The sequence below is a fragment of the Boleophthalmus pectinirostris genome, unplaced genomic scaffold, assembly GCF_026225935.1.
Source record: "Boleophthalmus pectinirostris isolate CB_2022bp ecotype Guang Dong unplaced genomic scaffold, ASM2622593v1 HiC_scaffold_17, whole genome shotgun sequence".
NCBI classification, from domain to species: Eukaryota; Metazoa; Chordata; class Actinopteri; order Gobiiformes; family Gobiidae; genus Boleophthalmus; species Boleophthalmus pectinirostris.
The window spans coordinates 32,317,273-32,337,151 of record NW_026571115.1 but is presented as its reverse complement, the minus strand read 5'-3'; the positions used below and the strand labels follow the sequence as shown (position 1 = coordinate 32,337,151).

The following is a 19,879-nucleotide window of genomic DNA, read 5'->3' as shown; positions in this document are numbered from 1 at the left end:
AGCCATTTCCCGTTTCCATGACTTAAACTTGATGCCGGACTAAAACAGGACTAAACTGGTCCCAGTTCTAGTCTCGTCTCGGTCTCAAGTCCAGATCACCCGACAATCTACGTGGCCGGACCTCTGAGCCCATCCCGACACTCAGTACTGGTTTAGTCCTAATTTAGTCCTGGTTTAGACCTGGTTTAGTCCTGTTTTAGTCCTGGTTCAGTCTGTATCTTGCGCAAAAGTCCGGCATCGCAGTTTAAGTTTCAGAAACGGGAAATGTTATCAGTTTTTCCACAAAATCGAAAATTGAAAACACAAACCATTATCCGTTTTTAAAATTTATTTTGGAGACAAATAATGAAGATAATAGTTGTGTTTTTTTATTTTTTATTTTTGGTTTTAATTTAAAAAACAAATGAACAAATGATACACGGATTCTGATGAAATCTAACTTAGAGCTTTAATTTAAAAACAAATTTGTAGGTTAAACTTGAATGGAGACAGTGGGCATCCTTGTCCATTACCCTTTCACATTAATTTTTCGAAACAACTCATCTACACTTGATGCTGGGGCGTTAACCACTCTGCTAGTGTGTCCCCAAAATGAATTATTACATGACACAATTAAATATTACATTTATGATAGAATGAAAAGGTATTTTGATTAAAAAGTGAACCTTTGTAATAGGTTTAAGTAACCAAATAAAATCTCAACTTGATCACTTGAAATCAGTCAACATGATTCAAACTTTATTCCAAAAAGTTGTCCACACTAGTCAGGTTTCAATAAAAATATATTCTTGTTTGGTTAACATAACATTACAGTACATTCAAATGATTTTTCACGGATAAGGGAACAATATTTCCATCGACAACCAATTAGGGTAGTGAATACAATCGTCACGTTCAAGTTTCATTTCCCAAAATAAAAGTAATTTCCTGAAATTACTACTACAAAAAAAAAAACAACTCAGCAAATAATAGATGCATCACAAATTTTGGACTTCCGGCCATCGTGCAATGCATACTGGGAAGGATTTTCCGAAAAAGCGAGCCTCAAATCGCCATGTTTGATTTCCAATTTCTGGGATTTGTTTATTGACAAAGCCGATCTTTTCAAGTCTTTTGAACCATATGGCTTTTGTTTCTGGTTCTGATATTGTCACATTTTAGTTTTGGGATTCGGACATCGTAATCGTGTGGTTGATGTTCTAACAGTGGAAAACGGCTGGAGAAACGGGCTTCGGAAGTTTGTGAACTCCATAAATGCAAAAGGGAATCAGATCTGTGTGACTGCAAACCTCTGTTCTAACTGTTTCTCTTCCCAACAGAATTGAAAAAACAGTGAAAGGTGAAGACGATGGACAGGATTGATCCACAGAAAGGATGAAAAAGCGAACATTTTGTATGTGGAGCGACAACAAAGTGGGATCCCGTTTGTTAAGCGAGAGGTGCAGAAGACAAACAGACTGAGCTGCACTTTCTTGTTCTTGTGGTTTTACAGCAACATCACGTCTTGGTCTCTTTGCAGTGGAAGGTGTTTCTTGGTGAACAGCTGGTGCCTTTCGCTTTGGCGATGACTTTTTTAAATTCATAACCAAAGTTGAGCGAGGAATCGGGGTTTTGCTTTGTTGGAGCTCCACATACAAAATGTTCGCCGCAAACTTGGGATGATTTAGGCAGCCAAATGTTTGATTTTTTGTCCTTCCAGTGGATCCATCGCCTTTCACTATTTTTCAATTCCGTTGGGAAGGGAAACAGTTTGAACAGAGATTTGCAGTCACACACATCTGATTCACTTTTGCAGTTATGAAGTTCGCAAACAAATTTCTCGAGCCGTTTTCCACTGTTAGGACGTCCAACAACCACACAATTACGATGTCTGAATCCCAAAACTAAAATATTTCGATATCAGAACCAGAAACAAAAGCGATATGGTTCAGAAGACTTGAAAAGTTCGGCTTTGTCAAGGTTTGATGCTCACTTTTTCTGAAAATCCTTCCCAGTATGCATTACGCAACGACCAGAAGCCCAAAATTCGTGACACATCCATTAAGTGGCGTAAAAACATGCTAGTGTGGACACATTTTACTACTAACCCAGTCGAACTCAATTGCCAAACCAACCCCAGGAGTGAAAAATGACTTGAAAAAGTGCTTGACCACACACACCACACGATACACAAAACAATTGAGAACAAAACATTTGTACATTGTTGAAGCTGATCTCTCGAAAGACAATCTTGCTTTTTTCCGATTTGTCCATGTGTGCCACGGGTGATGCCGGGGAGAGCGGATGCATGCGCGATGTAGGCTTCGATGACCCCTTGCCGATCGTTTTCCGTAATTTCCTACGTGTACATTTCTCAACTTGCGCGGGGGGTTTTTCAGCATGTCATTTTGAAAAATCAGTTCTCCGACCGCGTGTCCCTCACGTTAAACGCCAGTCAGCTACATTCACTGCCCGAGTACAAACGGCTGAATAAATACATTGGTTTTGGAGAAAAAGAAAAGTGGTGGGACTTGGGGCGTGACAGCGTCCATGGCTCGATGCTAGCTGAGTGCTGGCTCTTCTTTCTCGTCTTCCTGGATTTGAACGTGTCCATCGTTTTTTTTGTTTTTTGTTATGATTTCCCTCAAAAACGTCGGTTTGTAGCGACTACTTGAAATGTCATGCGCTGGAACTGAGAGGTATGGCGACCCTCGAAGGACAAGTCACAAGTTTGCGGTCGTTTTTTTTTAATACTCATCTCCCAAATTCTTGTTGCATAACTTTTCAATTTTGGCATTTTGGCGTAACGATTCTTCACGACTTTTCTTCCGATTTGTCGCTGTGACTTGTCCTTCCAGGTCACCGTAGAGAGGCCTTGGATAAATTCTAAAAAAAAATTTAAAAGAAAAACAAAACAGGACAGTTCAGCACATGGCTACAAGGTCTAACAAAAGATTAAACATAATTTACAAATGAAAAAAAAAATACAATTTGCGATGAGAGGTAAAACAGACAAACACATACAAATATATAATATATATTCTTAAAAAATGGATTCTCTCTATAGGTGATTTATTGTACAATGCTCACGTGCCAATGATCTCAGACATGGAAACTTGCGGTAAATGGCATCAGTTTTTTCCTCTACAATTTTTTAAAAACCATTTCTTCTTTTTTTGATTTTTTTTTTTTGATTTTTATACGTTAAAACTGGTAGGCGTTTTTGTTTTAGGTGATTAAAACATGCAGCAAAAAGGAACAGAAAAAGGGCAGAGGAAAGGCAGAATGTTGCGAAGTGGAGGGTCGTGGTTCTTCCCTCACGGAGTCCTCGCCAGGTCAGGGTTTTTTTTTTTGGGGGGTGAGGGGGGAGCATTCTCAGCAAAAAAAAGGTTCATTCTCTCAGCTGCCACCCACGGTCCTCCCTGATTCTCCTGCGTTCGGGCGTGAGGGCATCAGGGGCTGGAGGAGGAGGAGGAGGATGCGGAGGTGGTGGAGATGCTGAAGATCATGGATGGTCGCAGAATAGATCAGATGGTTGGCGGTGTTGTTGTTGTTGTTGTTGTTAGTTGTTGGCGTTTCCGTGGTTACATGTTCCGGATGATGGGCGTGACGTAGTTGCGGGGGAACATGCCCGTCTGGCCGTGGCAGCCTCCCTTCCACCAGTTGGGGTCTGAGTTGTCCAGGACCTGGATGAAGTCTCCGCGCCGGAAGCCCAGCTCGCCCTCCTCCTGCGGGTCGAAGTCGAAGAGCGCCTGCACGTATGTCGGATGCTGCAGGAGAAAAAAATAAAATAAAAATCACAAAGTTAGCGCAGGGTACAGATAACATTCACTGAAAAACGCAGAACTGTTTAGGGAAGTGGATCCAAAACTTGACGTTGATTCTTTGCATTTGAGTATAGCGATGGGCATGATTAGTCGACTAAACGATACTTGATCATTAAGAATTTCATCGATCACGTTAATTTTTAATCGACAAAACAAGTCAGGATATCCCCAGGTTTGACTATCTCAAATTTAAGACTTTTTTAAGACCTTTTAAAGACCACTTAAATGAAAATGAAATGTTAATCTTAAATGAAAGATCCAATTCTAATAACGACCAACCAACGATGGTACTGTATCTAGAATTTAAGAGCCGCTGTTTATTAAACCTACACTTCCTCCACTCTACTGATTCTTTACTCATTGCCGCTGGCGCCAGAAACCAAAGTATTGCACATACACAAGTATTGCACAAAGCGTTGCACATACTCCAAATTAGATGTTCATTCACGTTACACAATTTCACGTTTTTTTTTTTTTTTTACCTTCCTCCGTTTAACATCGCACTGCAGCCCAGTTGAGTTTACAAAAAAATGAGGCTAATGAAATTTAAGTCCAACAGAATTTAAGACTTTTTAAGGCCTTAATTTAGGAACATGAAATTTAAAACCTTTTTAAGACTTTTAAGACACTGTGACTGCCCTGCAAATGTAGGTTGCTGTGCGTAGCTGTCACAGAAAGAACACTCATATTCCACTGAGTCGTGTCCTTTAGTCCCACAGAAGCTGAACCGCATCAGGGCACAAGGAAAAAGCTGTTTATTTCAGGGCTTATAGTTTATGCAAATGAGTCATGTGGTTTTAAATTTTGTTTCTGTAAAACGTAAACAAAAGGTTCAAAGCTGCATTAATAAACACATTATAATGTCAAACGGGCTGATGTGGTTCTGTAGTGGTTATGGTTTATATGTTGTAAAGTTGAGTTTATTTATGTAGATTAGTAAAAGTAATATTAATGATAATTTTAATAGAAAAATGTTAATGATTAATCGAAAAATGTATCGTTAATTCTCCCGACGATCGATTAAGAAAACTGAAATGAATGTCCATTCCTAATTGAGTTCATGCATTTATTTCACAAAACCATATTACAGTTTAACTGTAGTAGTATGAAGTGCTTGTGTTGCCATTACTGGATGAAGATTGGTGTGTCAGCAAGTAAATTTTACACCTTGTGTTTATGAAAGACATAATGTGAAAAATGTGAAAAATGTGTCAGTGCCCAATCATGTCTCATCTCTGAGGCCAAACTTGGACGGGAAACTGCTGAGAACACCGTGTACCACTGTGGGCAGCAGTGGCTCTAGTAAAACTGAAGCCATTTCACTCACTTTGCCAAACATGAACATGGTGTGTGAGTGATTGGTGGTGGCTGAAGGGGCAGATGGTGCAGATTGACAGTCAGTTCGCCTCGGGGCAGCTTTGGCTACAACAGTATCTTGCCACCACTGAGTGTGGAATGAATGTTCAACAGGATTTTCAATACAATGCACTTGTGATTCAATACAATCAAATATTATTTCAAACCGATTTGATACGATTCGGTGAAAAACAAAGGTTAAATTATGGCTCTGATACTAAAAGTCTTTATTAAACCACAATGTCTGTGCAAAGTGAATATGACACACATCGATTTTACTCAAAACAGTGAAAATGTCGACACGATTAATTGAGTAAAATATACCTAAATATTAGGGGTGTGCAAAAATATCAAAATATCAATATACTGTATTGCTGAATGTGATGATACAGTACCGATATCATGGGCTGCTGTATCGATATATCTCCAAAAGATATATTTTACTAAATTATTTTCTAACAGCACTACAGTTTTGTTGCTTGTTCAGTGGAAGGAAACTTTTTATGCAACACATTTGACATTTTCACTGTTTTGATGATGTGTTTCATATGAACTTTGCACAAGAAGTGGTTGAACAAAAACTATTAGTATCACAGCCATGATTTAGCCTTTATTTTTATTGAACTGTATTGAATCGATTTGAAATATATCGTACTGAATCGTAAGCTCACTGTATCGAGGTATGTATCGTATCGGCAACTTCTTAATGACTCAGCCTTAATGTTCAATGCATGAAACTGCATTTCCGAATGACTGAAAAAACTCTATATTAAGACTAATGCTTTATTATGATTATAATCTTAGAAAACGCTCTTTAAAACGCTCAGAGGCTGTACCTTAGAAACAACCTACGCCCAGAAGAAATCTTTATATTGTATTCTAAAAGTACTGCAAGTTCAAATACCCTGTTATGTCATGTCATGCTCAGAAAAACTTGTATATTTTTAGACTGATGTACAGTAAATGAAAAACACAAAGCTTTACTTTTGCTGCTGTTATGTAGAAAACAATTATTATTTTTTTTTTAACCTAAAATCAGACTAAAAAGATAAAGGTGCAATGTATGGCTTTGCTAACTGCAGGTTCTACCACTGCACTTGTATCCACGGAGATGACATTATTTCACTCAGAATGTCCCACAGTACGGCATTAAACTCATCTATCCCCATGAAGACGAGCAGATGTCACCACCGAGTTAAAGGGCACATCTGCAGAAAGGCCACCCTGCTCGAATACAAAAAAAAAAAAAAAAGTAAATAAACTAAATAAATACCAGACTGCGAGGCATTCAAGGCAACACGTAAATCTCCATACAGACAAGCAGGTTTGAGTCGTCTTCACGAGAAGGTTACGCAATGCTCGTTTTTTGGGGTTTTTTTTTTTTTAGTCTCACGAAGCGGAGAAGTGCCAACAAACAGAGCCGATTGCGTCTGTTATTCTCCGCGCGGTTCACACCGAGTCCAAAGGTTATTGACTGGAGGAAATTAAAACCCCGAGCACAATGACGGACACCAGAGGAGCGGCGGCCCTCCTCCGATAACGGTAATAAGGTCACAGGAGTGTCTGGAGTGTTTGGAACGACTTCAAAGCTCTTTCGAATGACAATGCTTCACACTTGATTACCGCTGCGGACACGATAACGCGTCGTAATGCAGGGACACGGACGGAGGCGGTCGCGTCACGTTGTCGCTCGAGTTGTTGAAAGTAGGGATGGGCGTTCGAGTAAATTTTCTCAATCGATCGTAGGGAGAATTAACGACTGATTTTTGATTAATTAAACGTTTTTATATTAAAATTATCATCTATTTTTTTGTAAACTCACTCGGGCTGCGGTGCGATGTTCAACAGAGGGAGTGAAAAAAAAAACATTGTGAAATCACATAACGACTAATGAACGTCTAATTTGGAGTTTGCGCAAACAATACTTTGGTTTCTGCCTTGACAAGACTTAATCCAAAGAACTAAGACGCAAAAGTGCTTAGAACTGTTATTTCTTCTTGTAGTCTGCACTGAAATGGAGCAAAGGATCATGGTCTATGTAGTTCTCTCTGTATTTTTTTTTAGCTATTGCTGCACCATAACGAAGAATTTAAGCAAGGAGACTTGTAATTCAATATATTCTGATGGTCCATGATACTATTGTGAGAACTTTGACTATTTTGTTTTATTTTATTAAATTTTATTTTTTGAAATTATTAATTTTTTTTTGTTTTGTTTTTATTTAATTGTTTTTTTTTAGTTTTTTATTTTATTTATTTAGTTTTTTAATTTTTTTTAATTTTTTATTATTTTTTTTATTTTATTTTATTTATTTATTTTGTTATTTTATTTTGTTTTTTATTTATTTATTTATTTATATATTTATGTATTTTATTTTATTTTATTTTTATTTTTAATTTTTATTAATTTAAAAATTTTTGATATTACAGTGGAGGAGGGTAATGGGAAGGTGGGTTTAGGGAATAAAAAAATTGTCACATTATATTACTACTAATTGTTTTTCCCTGACATCTGCTTTAAGTGCACAAAAAAATGTTATTCATCAGCACAATGGGATAATTTCGAAATCTTTTGGCGAGCTACAGGTTGGAGACCCCTGCTTTAAGGTAAAATTTAAACCAAAAAATTTAAATTCTAAGTAATTTATTTAATGCATTTCTTATGTCTCAGCAGCATTATCAAGACAAAAAGACCAACTGTACCTTTATAAATTCAGAAGAGTCCTCTGATGATTTATTTCTATTTAAAGAAAGTTTTTAGCAGGTTGTCAGTAACATTTACCCACGCCTTTCTCTCTCTGCAATATGTTATCTTTAAGTATTTATACATTTTAGCGTGACTCTAAAAAACCCACGGAGATATAATTAGACCGCAAGTGCGATTACATCAGATCTGCGTCTGCATGAGCACATCGACACTGAGAATCTGTAATGAAAATTGGTACAGGACCAGATGGTAAAGTTAAAATGTTAAAGAAGCAACAATATTTTGTGTTGACGTTAATTTCTGATGGCTAAAAAATCATTTAAATCATCTTTGTGCCATTAAAACCTCATAACAGCATTTTTTCATTGAGTTTCACTGAGTTTTATTACCATTTATGAGCTCTTTTACATTATGAACTGTTATATCCGTCAAAGGATTTCGAAATTATACCATTGTGCTGATGAATAAAATTTTTTTGTGCACTTAAAAGCAGATGTGACAGAGAAAAACAATTAGTAGTAATATAATGTGACAATTTTTTATTCCCTAAACCTCCCTTCCCAATTCCCCTCCTCCACTGTAATAAAAAAAATATATATTATTATTATATTATTATATAAAGTAATACAAAAATAATAAAAATAAAGCAATAAGTAATGCGAATAAATAAATACATAAATAAAAACAACGAAAAGAGGGAAATACTTTTAAAAACTTTTTTCTTAATAACAAAAATTTTGTTAATAAAATATTATTATTATATTATTATTATTATTATTATATATAAAGTAATACAAAAAATAATAATAAAGCAATAAGTCATGTGAATAAATTAAAATAAATAAATAAATATAGTGAAAAGAGGGAAATACTTTTTAAAACTTTTTTTATATCAAAAATTTAGTTAATAAAATAAACAATATAATAATAATAATAATATAAAGTAATACAAAAATAATACAAATAAGAATAAAGAAAGCAATAAGTAATGTGAATAAATAGATTGAATATAGGGAAAACAGGGAAATACTTTTTTTTAAACTTTTTTTTTTTTTTAAATAACAAAAAATTTAGTTAATTACATGCCTGTTACTATTGTAAATGTATAATTCTGAAGTCCAACTTTTTTCATTAATAAATGGACAGTGGTTTATGTTTCATAGGCGTCTAACTGTTCCCAAATGCTCGCTGTCTTTCTTATAATCGCCTCGAGTTTTTTGTGGTCGCTAAAATGAGTAGCTCTCTGGCATTTTTGTTTTGTAAAGGAGCTCAACGCTGGAAAAAAGTTGGAGACCCCTGTTCTAATGGCAATGTAGAGGCTTTTTGTTTGCTAAATAAAAGATAAGATTTTTTTTTATTAATGAATTTTGTGTGTAAATCTCATTCTAAGGTTTATTGTTAAATGTAAAAATATGTATTAATAGAACTACGGTAGTTTTTTCTTTGTGGTGAAGAGGTGAAGGATGCGCTCGTACCTGGTGGACATGCTGCTGCTCGATGTCCCTCAGGAAGATCTGCTGGTTGCGGGACACGGAGGTGGTCCGGTGATAGTCCACCAGCTCGTTCAGGGAGTTAAACTTCACCACCCACAGGAAATATTTACCGGCGCCGTCGCGGAGGACTTTGAAATGCTGAACGTCGTTTCCGAACCTGCGACACACAAAATGTACAGTTTATTACAATGTTAGGTTTAGATCATAGCGTTTACTGTGACCGGAGTGTACAGATGTAGTTGACTTGAGAGATTTTAATAGGCTCTATTCACGCTTACGTCACAAACCAGGAAGACGTTTGGAAAGATGCAACTTCCCGCGGGCTCTGTTTTTGGTACTAAGTCTGACAAAATCTAAGAAAAATGGGAAATGGCCCAGTTTTCTTCATCTCCATGTCATTGTAGCGTTCTGTTATCTTCAGCTAATCAACAATTTTCATAATTCAAGATGATTTCAAACAGCACATACGTCTCCAGTCTTCATTTTACCGCTGATCACGTTTACTTCACAGTCGGTCGGCGAGCCCAGAGTCGGGGAATACACCGGAAGTTGTCATCACATGTTTCCAAACGTCCTCCTGATTTGTGACGTAAGCGTGAAGAGTTCTTTTCTCGTCCTTCCTGTGGATCAATCCTGCCCATCGCCTTCGCCTTTCACTATTTTTCAATTCCGTTGGGAAGGGAAACAGTTTGAACGGAGGTTTGCAGTCACACACATCTGATTCCCTTTCGCATTTATGGAGTTTGCAAACTTCCGAGGCCCATTTCTCGAGCCGTTTTCCGCTGTTAGGATCCAACAACCACACAATTACCGTATTTTCTGGTCTTAAGCCTCTAACCGCATCAAAAAACGACCACGCACCCCGCAATTCAGAGCGCCCCATACACGAATTCACTCAGGTGTCCCAGCACGACTTCAGTAAACTACAAAGCCGCAACACCCGCAGCGCACGCAAACAAACACGGAGCAGACAGCGACTGCGCAGCGAAAAACACCCACAGACACACTCATCACTCCACGCCAACGAGGAACGGAACGGAGGAATGAACCGAAAAAGCGAGTGCAATGTGCCACTTCTAGACACGACTGAACAACTGAGTCACTGCGAACACGCCGACAATCCGTTGGTCCCAGACAGCACCCTCCCTACACGCCACAACTGAACAAAGCCCAGAGTCACCGTGAACGAACAAACAAACAAAACCACTGACCCATCACACTGTTGTGTTTCGTTTAAAATCCGGTGCGGTTTATTTGTGAAAAAAGTTAAAAAATAGACCATTTAATGACAGTGCGTCTTATAATCCAGAGCAACTAATAGTGCGGAAAATACGGTATATAAAACCAGTGATTTGTCCCAGTTTTATCAAGAAATGTAGCCTGATTCATCAGCCGGTTTCACTTCATGGAAACCGTCTGACCTCACAGCTTTAGGATTCGTTGGCTCAACAGTAGGCAGGTACTTTTTTTATATAGCCAATCGCTCAGTGGTAACATGGCAAAAATAACTGCCATCACTACAGCAAACAAAGCAGAGAGTGAACATGTCTGTCAACGATCATTGTCATTTCTGCGAGGTGAACTTGCGAATTAAAGGTGCAATACAAAATGCAAAGTTTGTATTTAAGGAAGTCCAAAGGAGGATAGTGTATGCAGCCTGCTATCGCAACTTGGTTTGGTTAAACTGTGGTCTACAACATCCAGGGGTCTTGCAAACCGTCTAGCGAAAAACACCCACAGACACACTCATCACTCCACGCAGACGAGGAACGGAACGGAGGAACGAACCGAAAAAGCGAGCGCAATGTGCCACTTCTAGACACGACTGAACAACTGAGTCACTGCGAACACGATGACAATCCGTTGGTCCCAGACAGCACCTCCCTACACGCCACAACTGAAACAAAGCCCAGAGTCACCGTGAACGCCACAAACAAACAAAACCACTCACCCCCATCCAACTGTTGTGTTTCCTTTAAAATCCGGTGCGGTTTATTTGTGAAAAAAGTTCAAAAATAGACCATTTAATGACAGTGCGTCTTATAATCCAGAGCGCCTAATAGTGCAGAAAATACGGTACGATGTCTGAATCCCAAAACTAAAATACGACAATATCATAACCAGAAACAAAAGCGATATGGTTCAAAAGACTTTAAAAGATCGGCTTTGTCAATAGACATAAACATGGCGGTTTGATGCTCACTTTTTCAGAAAATCCTTCCCAGTATGCATTGCACAATGACCGGGAAGTCCGAGATTCTTGATGCATTTATTCAGATCTCTCACTCTATGTCTTCTCATTTCTGATGTTGTCCAATGGAAACACTTATCACATCAACTAACACAAACTTATATTGTCCTATAACCCTGAAATGTGCGATCTGGTTTGAAGCCTGCATGGTTAGGGTTACAAACCGTTAAGCCGTCAGTTCTCAGGCTTAACGCTTAACTCGCTGCACCACTTTCTATTTACATTTAGCCAAAGTTTATTTTACTCTAAAGCATGTTCTCGTTTGTGAGTTTCGTTCACTTGCAAAAACAATAGAGCTTCTCATTTTAATTCACTTCTGCTTCTTGTTAGAGGTAAATATAATCTACACTTCAAAAATATTGATTTACATGTAAATCCCCTTAGGTCACTTTGTAAATTAGATTCAAATTGGATTCAAAACACCTGGTTACGTAACAATAATAAAACCTAGGATGAACGCATGAAATTAAGTATATATATAATGTTTTTTTTTAATACATTTGTACAAGTTTCCTCTGGAGATGATCAAAGCTGACGTCATGGCAGATTTGCATAGAAAAGCGTACAGAGATAAGTGGATTTGGGAGAATTTACATAAATAGGAGGTTATTACAGAAGCTTATGATGCACCAGAGGAGCGGTGAGGAGATGGAAAGCACTTAGGCAAATCAGACACTAAAGCTGCTGTGAGCCGTGAGCCCGGCCCGGCGCTGCGCTGGGCTGGGCCGGGCGAGCTGGAGGTGCGTGAGTCAAAACAGCTCTCACCGGACCATTACGACAATCATCGTACACAATGCAGAGCGGGGCAGGGCTGCACGGGTTTGTAAACGTTACTGGTGTTGAATATCAGCGGCAATACTGGGAAAAATAGGGATGGGACCAGACACAATTTCCACGAGACAATGTAATTTCTAATGCACTGTATTTTTTGGACTATAAGTGGCTCTGGAGTTTAAGTCGCACCAGCCAAAAAATGCGTAATGAAGAAGAAAAAAAACATATAAATGAGGGAAATTTACTTTACAAAATCAGAGACCAGGAACCAACATTTCATCGTAAAAGTCAAATTCTGGTAATAACAATAGAACAGAGAACAACAGACTGTTAACGTCACATATGAACAATTCTTCAGATAAACTATAACATAAACAACAGAACAGAACAAGTTTAACAAACTCTCCATCTCACTCCAAATCACTAAATCCATTCAATTCTTCATCCTCTGTGTCACTTCTGAACAACTCCGCGACCTCCGGAGGTAAAAAGAGTTCCAGTTCCTCTTCTGTGTCGCTGTCGTCAGACTCAGCATCAGTTCCAGTTAGAATTATATCGGTCTTTCTGAATCCCGACAGGATGGTTTCGGTGTCACTGAAGTCCAGGCTTTGTTGATTCATCCAGTGACTTCAGGAAAGTTTCATGGTGCATCCTCCCAGTTGCGGTGAAGCTGTGTTCTCCATCCCCGCTTTCCGCCAGTCCCTCACAAGTTTCTCACTCACTCTAAACTTTCTTTCTGCTGCTCGATTATCATTTTTGGCTGCAGATTTCACTACCTGCAGCAGGACACTTGCAGGAGACATGCGCAGTAGAGCCAAGTGACAGTGGTACAGGAGGAACAGGAGCAGCAGATACTCACACACAAGACTAGAGCCTCTTGCAGCTTCAGTGTGAAAATGTTAATATATAAGCCGCACATGAGTATAAGCAGGACCACACAATCCATGAAAAAAAGTGCGACTTATAGTCTGAAAAATACAGTATACATTTGTGATTCAGTTTCCAGTTTTGGTCTCACAATGTTTTTATTATTTATTTGATTTCATATTTTTGTTTCCATTCTACTAGTGCTGCTTTTAGAAACTGTAAGAGATGTAACTCACCAACCCATAACCATTTTTTGTCTTATCCTAATGTCAGGGTTTCCACTCTTTTTCACAGACAAAATTTCAAAATTTTTTCTATGATTTTTTCATGACCTAAAGTGAATTTTCCATGACTTTACGGCACCTACATGTGTAGAATTGATCAGACTTTTAGGGCTAAATATGAACTGTTAACCCTTTATACTCACCTTATGGTTTGGGATTATAGTTTTTTTAACATTCAAAATCCTGTCACTGCATTTACTGTCGTCTCTTTTAAACAAAAGACGCATACATTTGGAAATAATTATAATAGTCTCATGAGAACTTAACAGAACGCTGTAGTTGCGTGAAAGAGAAACTAAAATTGTATGTCTTTCCCAAGCTTGGAAAATGACATTTTCAATTACCGCGACTTCTCCAGGATTTCCATGACCGTGGGAACCCTATAATGTAAAAAATTCTCAAAAAAAATTCTCAAGATAATTTTGTGGCAATTTTGTCTCGCAAATCTTGTCCCATCCTGACTGAAAAACTAGATATTGTCTCCAAAATATCAGTTCAGCAGAAATCCTGGTTTAATAAATAAACGAATGTAATAAGAATATTTACAGGTTGTTGGCTCAGAAAGTCTCAATGTTTTAACTATGGTGAGACATTAACGCGTTAATTTACGATTGATTAATTAATTACAAAGAAAATAATGCATGAAAAATATTAACGCATTTTATCGCAGTTTGCCAAACTACGGGGAACGTTTATCAGTGCACCGTGTCATGGAACGCCAATTATACAACAACAACAGAGCATGAAAGCGCTCTGGGTCTGCTGCACGGTACATTTCTATTTAAAAACTATCCGATGGAAGAATTGACAAAGGCGTTGTTTATTGGAAATTGTGCAGAGAAGAGTTTGCATATGACAGAAGCACCTGAATCCTACGACATTGTTTAAATGCAAAACAAGCGACAGCGAGAACGGAAACTGCTGGAGCTGTTCGCGGGAGCAGTTCCGACGACTAACAAGAAGCGTCAGCAGCCCAAACTCGAACAAATGACACACGACTTCACGAAAAAAAATGAGTGAAGCAAATATTGTTATGCGATTACCAAAGCCTGTAATAAATTTTTTTTTTTATCAAGTCTCACCCCTAGTTTTAACTTTTATTGACACAAAGCTCTTCTATAGTTACTTCAAGGATAAATAATAGCTACATAAACACATTTGGATCAGTTTTGAGTTATTTTAAAAGGAAATAAATGCAGTTTTTAGTCTTGCTTGATATCGGGTACCTGCAGATATTTAAAGCTGTACTATAAAAATCAAAATATCGTATCAAAATCGGTGCTGGAACTGAAAAAAACGGAATGGGATTTAGTTTAGTTTAGATGTTTAGATGTTTAAAAAGTGAAATTCTGTAGAGTGCAGATTGTAAACAACTTCAGGAGTGTTCACGTTTGAGAGAAGAACTGAAATCTGAACTAACGAACGAACACAAGAAAGCTTAGAAAAACTAAAATTTTCTACAAATGAAAAAACTTCAGTCTTCGCAAAGGACGTTCCATTACGCAAAGAACCGCAGCCGTTGCAATTCGACAACAGCGCCGAGTCGAATTGCGATTTCGATTCGATTTCGAGTGTATTGTGCGGCGCTGTGAGACGGAGCTACAGTCTGCATCCCAAATTATCGGCCAAAGCATAGCAGAGATTATCACACCCGGCCTCACCCTGCACTACGGATGCCACGATATCAAATTATAACGAGCGCCGCATTCTCCTTCAGTCACATATTCTAATGTCGTCCTCCAGCATTATAAAATCAACCTTATAGAGATAATAATAATAATAATTAGGGATGGGACGAGACACGAGATTGGATGAGTTTTGACATTATTTAGGCCAGGAATCACCCAACTTTTTTTCTCTGGGGGCCACATTTTCGAATCCTATCTTCTCTTATAGGCGAGTTTCATTGTTGACAAAAGCGCGCGTTGCATGCTGGGAATTATTTTGGTCGGCGGCAAGAAACACTAATTCAACATGACGGACGGAGTGAGAAAGCACGTAAAGGGTATTGATCCCGGTTATTTATCCACTCTAACAGCAGAGGACCCAAGACCATTTGACCAGAAATTGGTCATAAGCATCAACGGAGCCAAATCACCCTTTTCAACACCGACAAAAGGTGGAACAAACCAAACTTCTGGTCAGAATCACCAACTACCTGGACAAATATTCACTTCGGTGATATCCACAATGACTTGGTGGAAACTCCTGGGCCATTCACAGCAGAAAAGATGAAAACCTCCAAGAGTCTCGATGTGTTGTTGAACTTGTTGGAGTCCACGGTTTGTTAGGATCTTCTACGTTTGCTCTGCGGATGTTTGAAAGCCGTTTAATTCGCCGTTAGCGGTTCTTTTCCCTCGGAATATGAAAGACGTTTTCCTTCTTCCGTGCTTCTATTTGTGCATCCGATAATGCAGCAGGAATTTACCATTATCGGGGATAAATGCGCGAGGTTACGCACTGTGTTTGACCGCTACCGTGTTTCTTGCCTCCGACCAAAATATTTCCCAGTATGCAACGCGGGCTTTTAATAACGTCCACTGTTCTTTGAAAACTTTGAGCTCTCTGTCAACTTTTTGTACTTTAACATTCGCATTTTGTTGTCTTTAACGGCACTACAGAACTGTGCGCGTGCGTCGGCTGTCACTGTTTGACCTCGAGTTTGTCACGCGACGAAAATTCAGCGGCAAATGTAAATACGTCACATAATTATTTTGATATAAATACCTCATATAAATGTCATTTTTTTAATTGGAAAAAAATCTACAAAATAAAAGAGGCAGACGTGTTATTATTTGTCAAAAAGTCCTTTAAAAAAAATAGGCCATGACAATTTTTTAGGACTAGTTCAAGTGGTGCAGGGCAGAGGGGCTGGGGGCCCGGTCAAAGGAGCGTGGAGGACCCGAGTTAGCCCGTGGGCCTGAATTTGATCACCCCTGATTTAGGCTATGATAAATATATTTCACAATTCAATTCCCAATTTCAGTCTCACCATTTTTGAGTTATTTCATTTAATGCAGAAACACGTACTAGGAAACAATGTATTTGTGTAAAGATGATTTTATTACATTTTTTTAATCTACTCACTTCTCTTTTCTGCTGTGTTTCCATAGAAATCCTTAAACTGGACCACAGCACCAGATAGATTGCAGAAGTGATGCCAAGTAGTTCCTTTCAATTAAAAATAAGTATTATATCCTCCTGAGACTCGGCCTATTCATTTGTGTCCTTTGTAGTGGACGTTGAGTTTAACCAGTCTGTGTTTTTAAGTGTTTTGAGATAAACTCTTAATTTGGGGAGTAGATTCCTCTGCCTAAACAGGACCGGAGGATTATAAGTACAATCATTTCCAGGAAAAAAATTTACTAAATAGAAGTTAGTTGGCGGCAGAGGTGGTTTGTTTTGGAGGTTGTGTCTCAAGTATTTGACCTCAAGTCCGAGTCAAATCCCAAGTCAAACAGGCAAGTCCAAGTCCAGTCTCTACTTTGAGCAAAATACCAAATATCGCTTTAATTTTAGACATTTATATGAATTTTGAACTAAATTGTAAAAAGTCATGGTATATTTATGTATGAGTATTTATATAAAAGTTGTATGTGAATTATAACGTCAGAACAGAAAGAATTTAGATTAAAAAGAGCTTAATAACAGTTATTTTGTCATAAAGGATCATGTTGTATGTAGTTCCCTCTGTTTTACTGTGTTGTACTGTATATTACTGTAGTACTTTGGAGTATCACAGTACTTCAGTTACATCCAAAATACCAAACACAGAAGAGGGAGCGTCATGTTCCAGTTTGTTTTTGTAAAATTCACCTCATTTATCAACTGTAAAGACAAAAGTATTTTACAAGAACTTTTTTTAAATTTTTTTTTATAGAGAAGCATCAGGTCTTCTCAAGTCACAGGCCTCAAGTCCGAGTCAAGTCCCGAGTCAATGACCTTCAAGTCCGAGTCAAGTCCCAAGTCATTGACCTTCAAGTCCGAGTCAAGTCCCAAGTCATTGACTTTCAAGTCCGAGTCAAGTCCCAAATCATTGACCTTCAAATCCGAGTCAAGTCCCAAGTCATTGACTTTCAAGTCCGAGTCAAGTCCCAAGTCATTGACCTTCAAGTCCGAGTCAAGTCCGAGTCAAGTCCCAAGTCATTGACCTTTCAAGTCCGAGTCAAGTCCCAAGTCATTGACTTTCAAGTCCGAGTCAAGTCCCAAGTCATTGACCTTCAAGTCCCAGTCAAGTCCCAAGTCATTGACCTTCAAGTCCGAGTCAAGTCCCAAGTCATTGACCTTCAAGTCCGAGTCAAGTCCCAAGTCATTGACCTTCAAGTCCGAGTCAAGTCCCAAGTCATTGACCTTCAAGTCCGAGTCAAGTCCCAAGTCATTGACCTTCAAGTCCGAGTCAAGTCCCAAGTCATTGACCTTCAAGTCCGAGTCAAGTCCCAAGTCATTGACCTTCAAGTCCGAGTCAAGTCCCAAGTCATTGACCTTCAAATCCGAGTCAAGTCCCAAGTCACTGACTTTCAAGTCCGAGTCAAGTCCCAAGTCATTGACCTTTAAGTCCAAGTTGAGTCCCAAGTCTTAGTCCATTTTATCAAGTCAAGTGTCAAGACCTGAAAATAATGACTCAAGTCTGACTCGAGTCCAAGTCACGACCCACCTCTGGTTTGCGGCTGCACTATGATGAAATTAAAAAGGAGACTAAAAACTTTTTGAGCTTGTCTGAGATGTCGTCATCAAAAAAGCTGTTTTAATTTGGACGTCAACTTCACTTCACGTGGATTTAACTCCAAAACGTCCCCGTTACATGTTACAAACTGATAAATAAAAATAAACGGAACAAAATCTAAATGCTTAAGTGTTCATTTACCTCCAAATAAAGAGAAAATCACAAAAATATATGTATATTGTAATTAGGGGTGTGCAAAAAAAAAATCTAAATATCGATATATCACCAAGAGTATTTTTTGGTGTATTTTACTAAATTATTTTGTTACAGAGCTACAGTTTTGTTGCTTGTTTAGATGAAGGAAACTCACTTTCGCAATATATTTTCCATTTTCATCGCAGTTTTGATAAACCTCTTCTTGTGCAAAGAGAATTAACAAAGACTTTTAGCATCACAAGCATAATTTTGACATTATTTTTTATTGAAACGTATCGAATCTATTTAAAATATATCAGACCCAGCCCTAATTGCGATACACTTTTTTCTTCGGGTCCCAGGAGGATGTGGCAGTAAAAAAAATAATAATAAAAAAGGACAGCAGATGGCAGCAGTGAGACTTTGCCACAATAAGGAAGTTGGTCGAATGACTCACACGAAGCATGAGTGGGAATGATGAGTTTGCTGCTGCTGTATTCCACTGTAAGAGTTTAAAGTGGATTTTAAAGGATCTAAATCACACAAAATTGACTCCTGTGAGCTTCAAGTCACGTCAGAATCCCGTCATTGCCTCAAAAAACAGAGCTGGAGTTGTGTTTTGTTTCATTCACGCACGTTCGAGTAACACTTTCTGCATCTCCAAACCTCAAAATGTCATGAAGCGTGTTTTTATTTTTCATCGTTTTAACTTCAGTTCAGTAGAGACTCGCAATTCCAGTCTGAAGTCATCTGAACGTTTCTCGTGAAGGTGTGTGAATTCTAAGAACACATCCTGTATTATTAGCACATGACATCACAAGTTGGTGCAGAGTGCTTTCCGTTTTAAGAAAAAAAAAAAAAAAAAAAGCAGAGTCTAAACGTGCAGGGTTTGTGCGTTCGACGTGTGAATGAAACAAAACGTCTCGGGCCCTAAAGATGCGTGTCGGTGTTTGTCGGTTTGTCGTACGGGGTGATTTACACGTACTTGACGGAGAGGGAGAAGTCCCCCGGGGCGCTCTCGCTCTCTCTGATCAGGAAGGCTCCGTCGTGCCTCTGTTTGTTCAGCATCTCCTCTGCTTTGGCCCGGGGAATCTTTCCGAAGAACCACCTGACAAACACAACACAAGGGTTACATTAAAAAAGGGTTACTCCTATTTTTTTTAATCCAGTTTGTATTTGGATCAGTCTGCAGTTTAACGTGGCTGTAGATGAGAAGCGTTCGCACATTTCACTCGGGGAAATGCCCAAAAACAGAAGGTGGATACAAAATTAATTGAAATATCGAGCGTGGGAATCAGTCATGTCTAATCTTCAGTGATATGGTTGGGTTTTTTTTTTTTTTTTTAGAATGGACAAATTTACAGTCGTTCCTCTATCTATAAAAAAAAGTGTATTTAAAAAATGTCTTTATTGTCTTGTCGTATATGTTCAAGAAAAAATGTCGTTTTGATCAAATCGAAATGAAGATTGATCAATATGTGGGA

General features: G+C 38.3%; 1 protein-coding gene across 2 annotated transcripts in view; it reads right to left on the bottom strand.

Moving 5' to 3' along the window:
- Positions 1-358: 358 nt before the first annotated feature.
- The window catches only part of LOC110155075 (growth factor receptor-bound protein 2), a 135,432-nt gene continuing 115,911 nt past the window's right edge, over positions 359-19,879 (bottom strand). For both annotated transcript variants that reach the window (XM_055152904.1, XM_020919134.2), the window contains exons 4-6: positions 19,381-19,503; positions 9,344-9,518; positions 359-3,749 (exon numbers count right to left, since the gene is read on the bottom strand). In XM_055152904.1, coding sequence (XP_055008879.1) covers positions 3,564-3,749; positions 9,344-9,518; positions 19,381-19,503 — 484 coding nt within the window. In that variant the 3' untranslated portion in view covers positions 359-3,563. The remainder of the gene's footprint in view (positions 3,750-9,343; positions 9,519-19,380; positions 19,504-19,879) is intronic.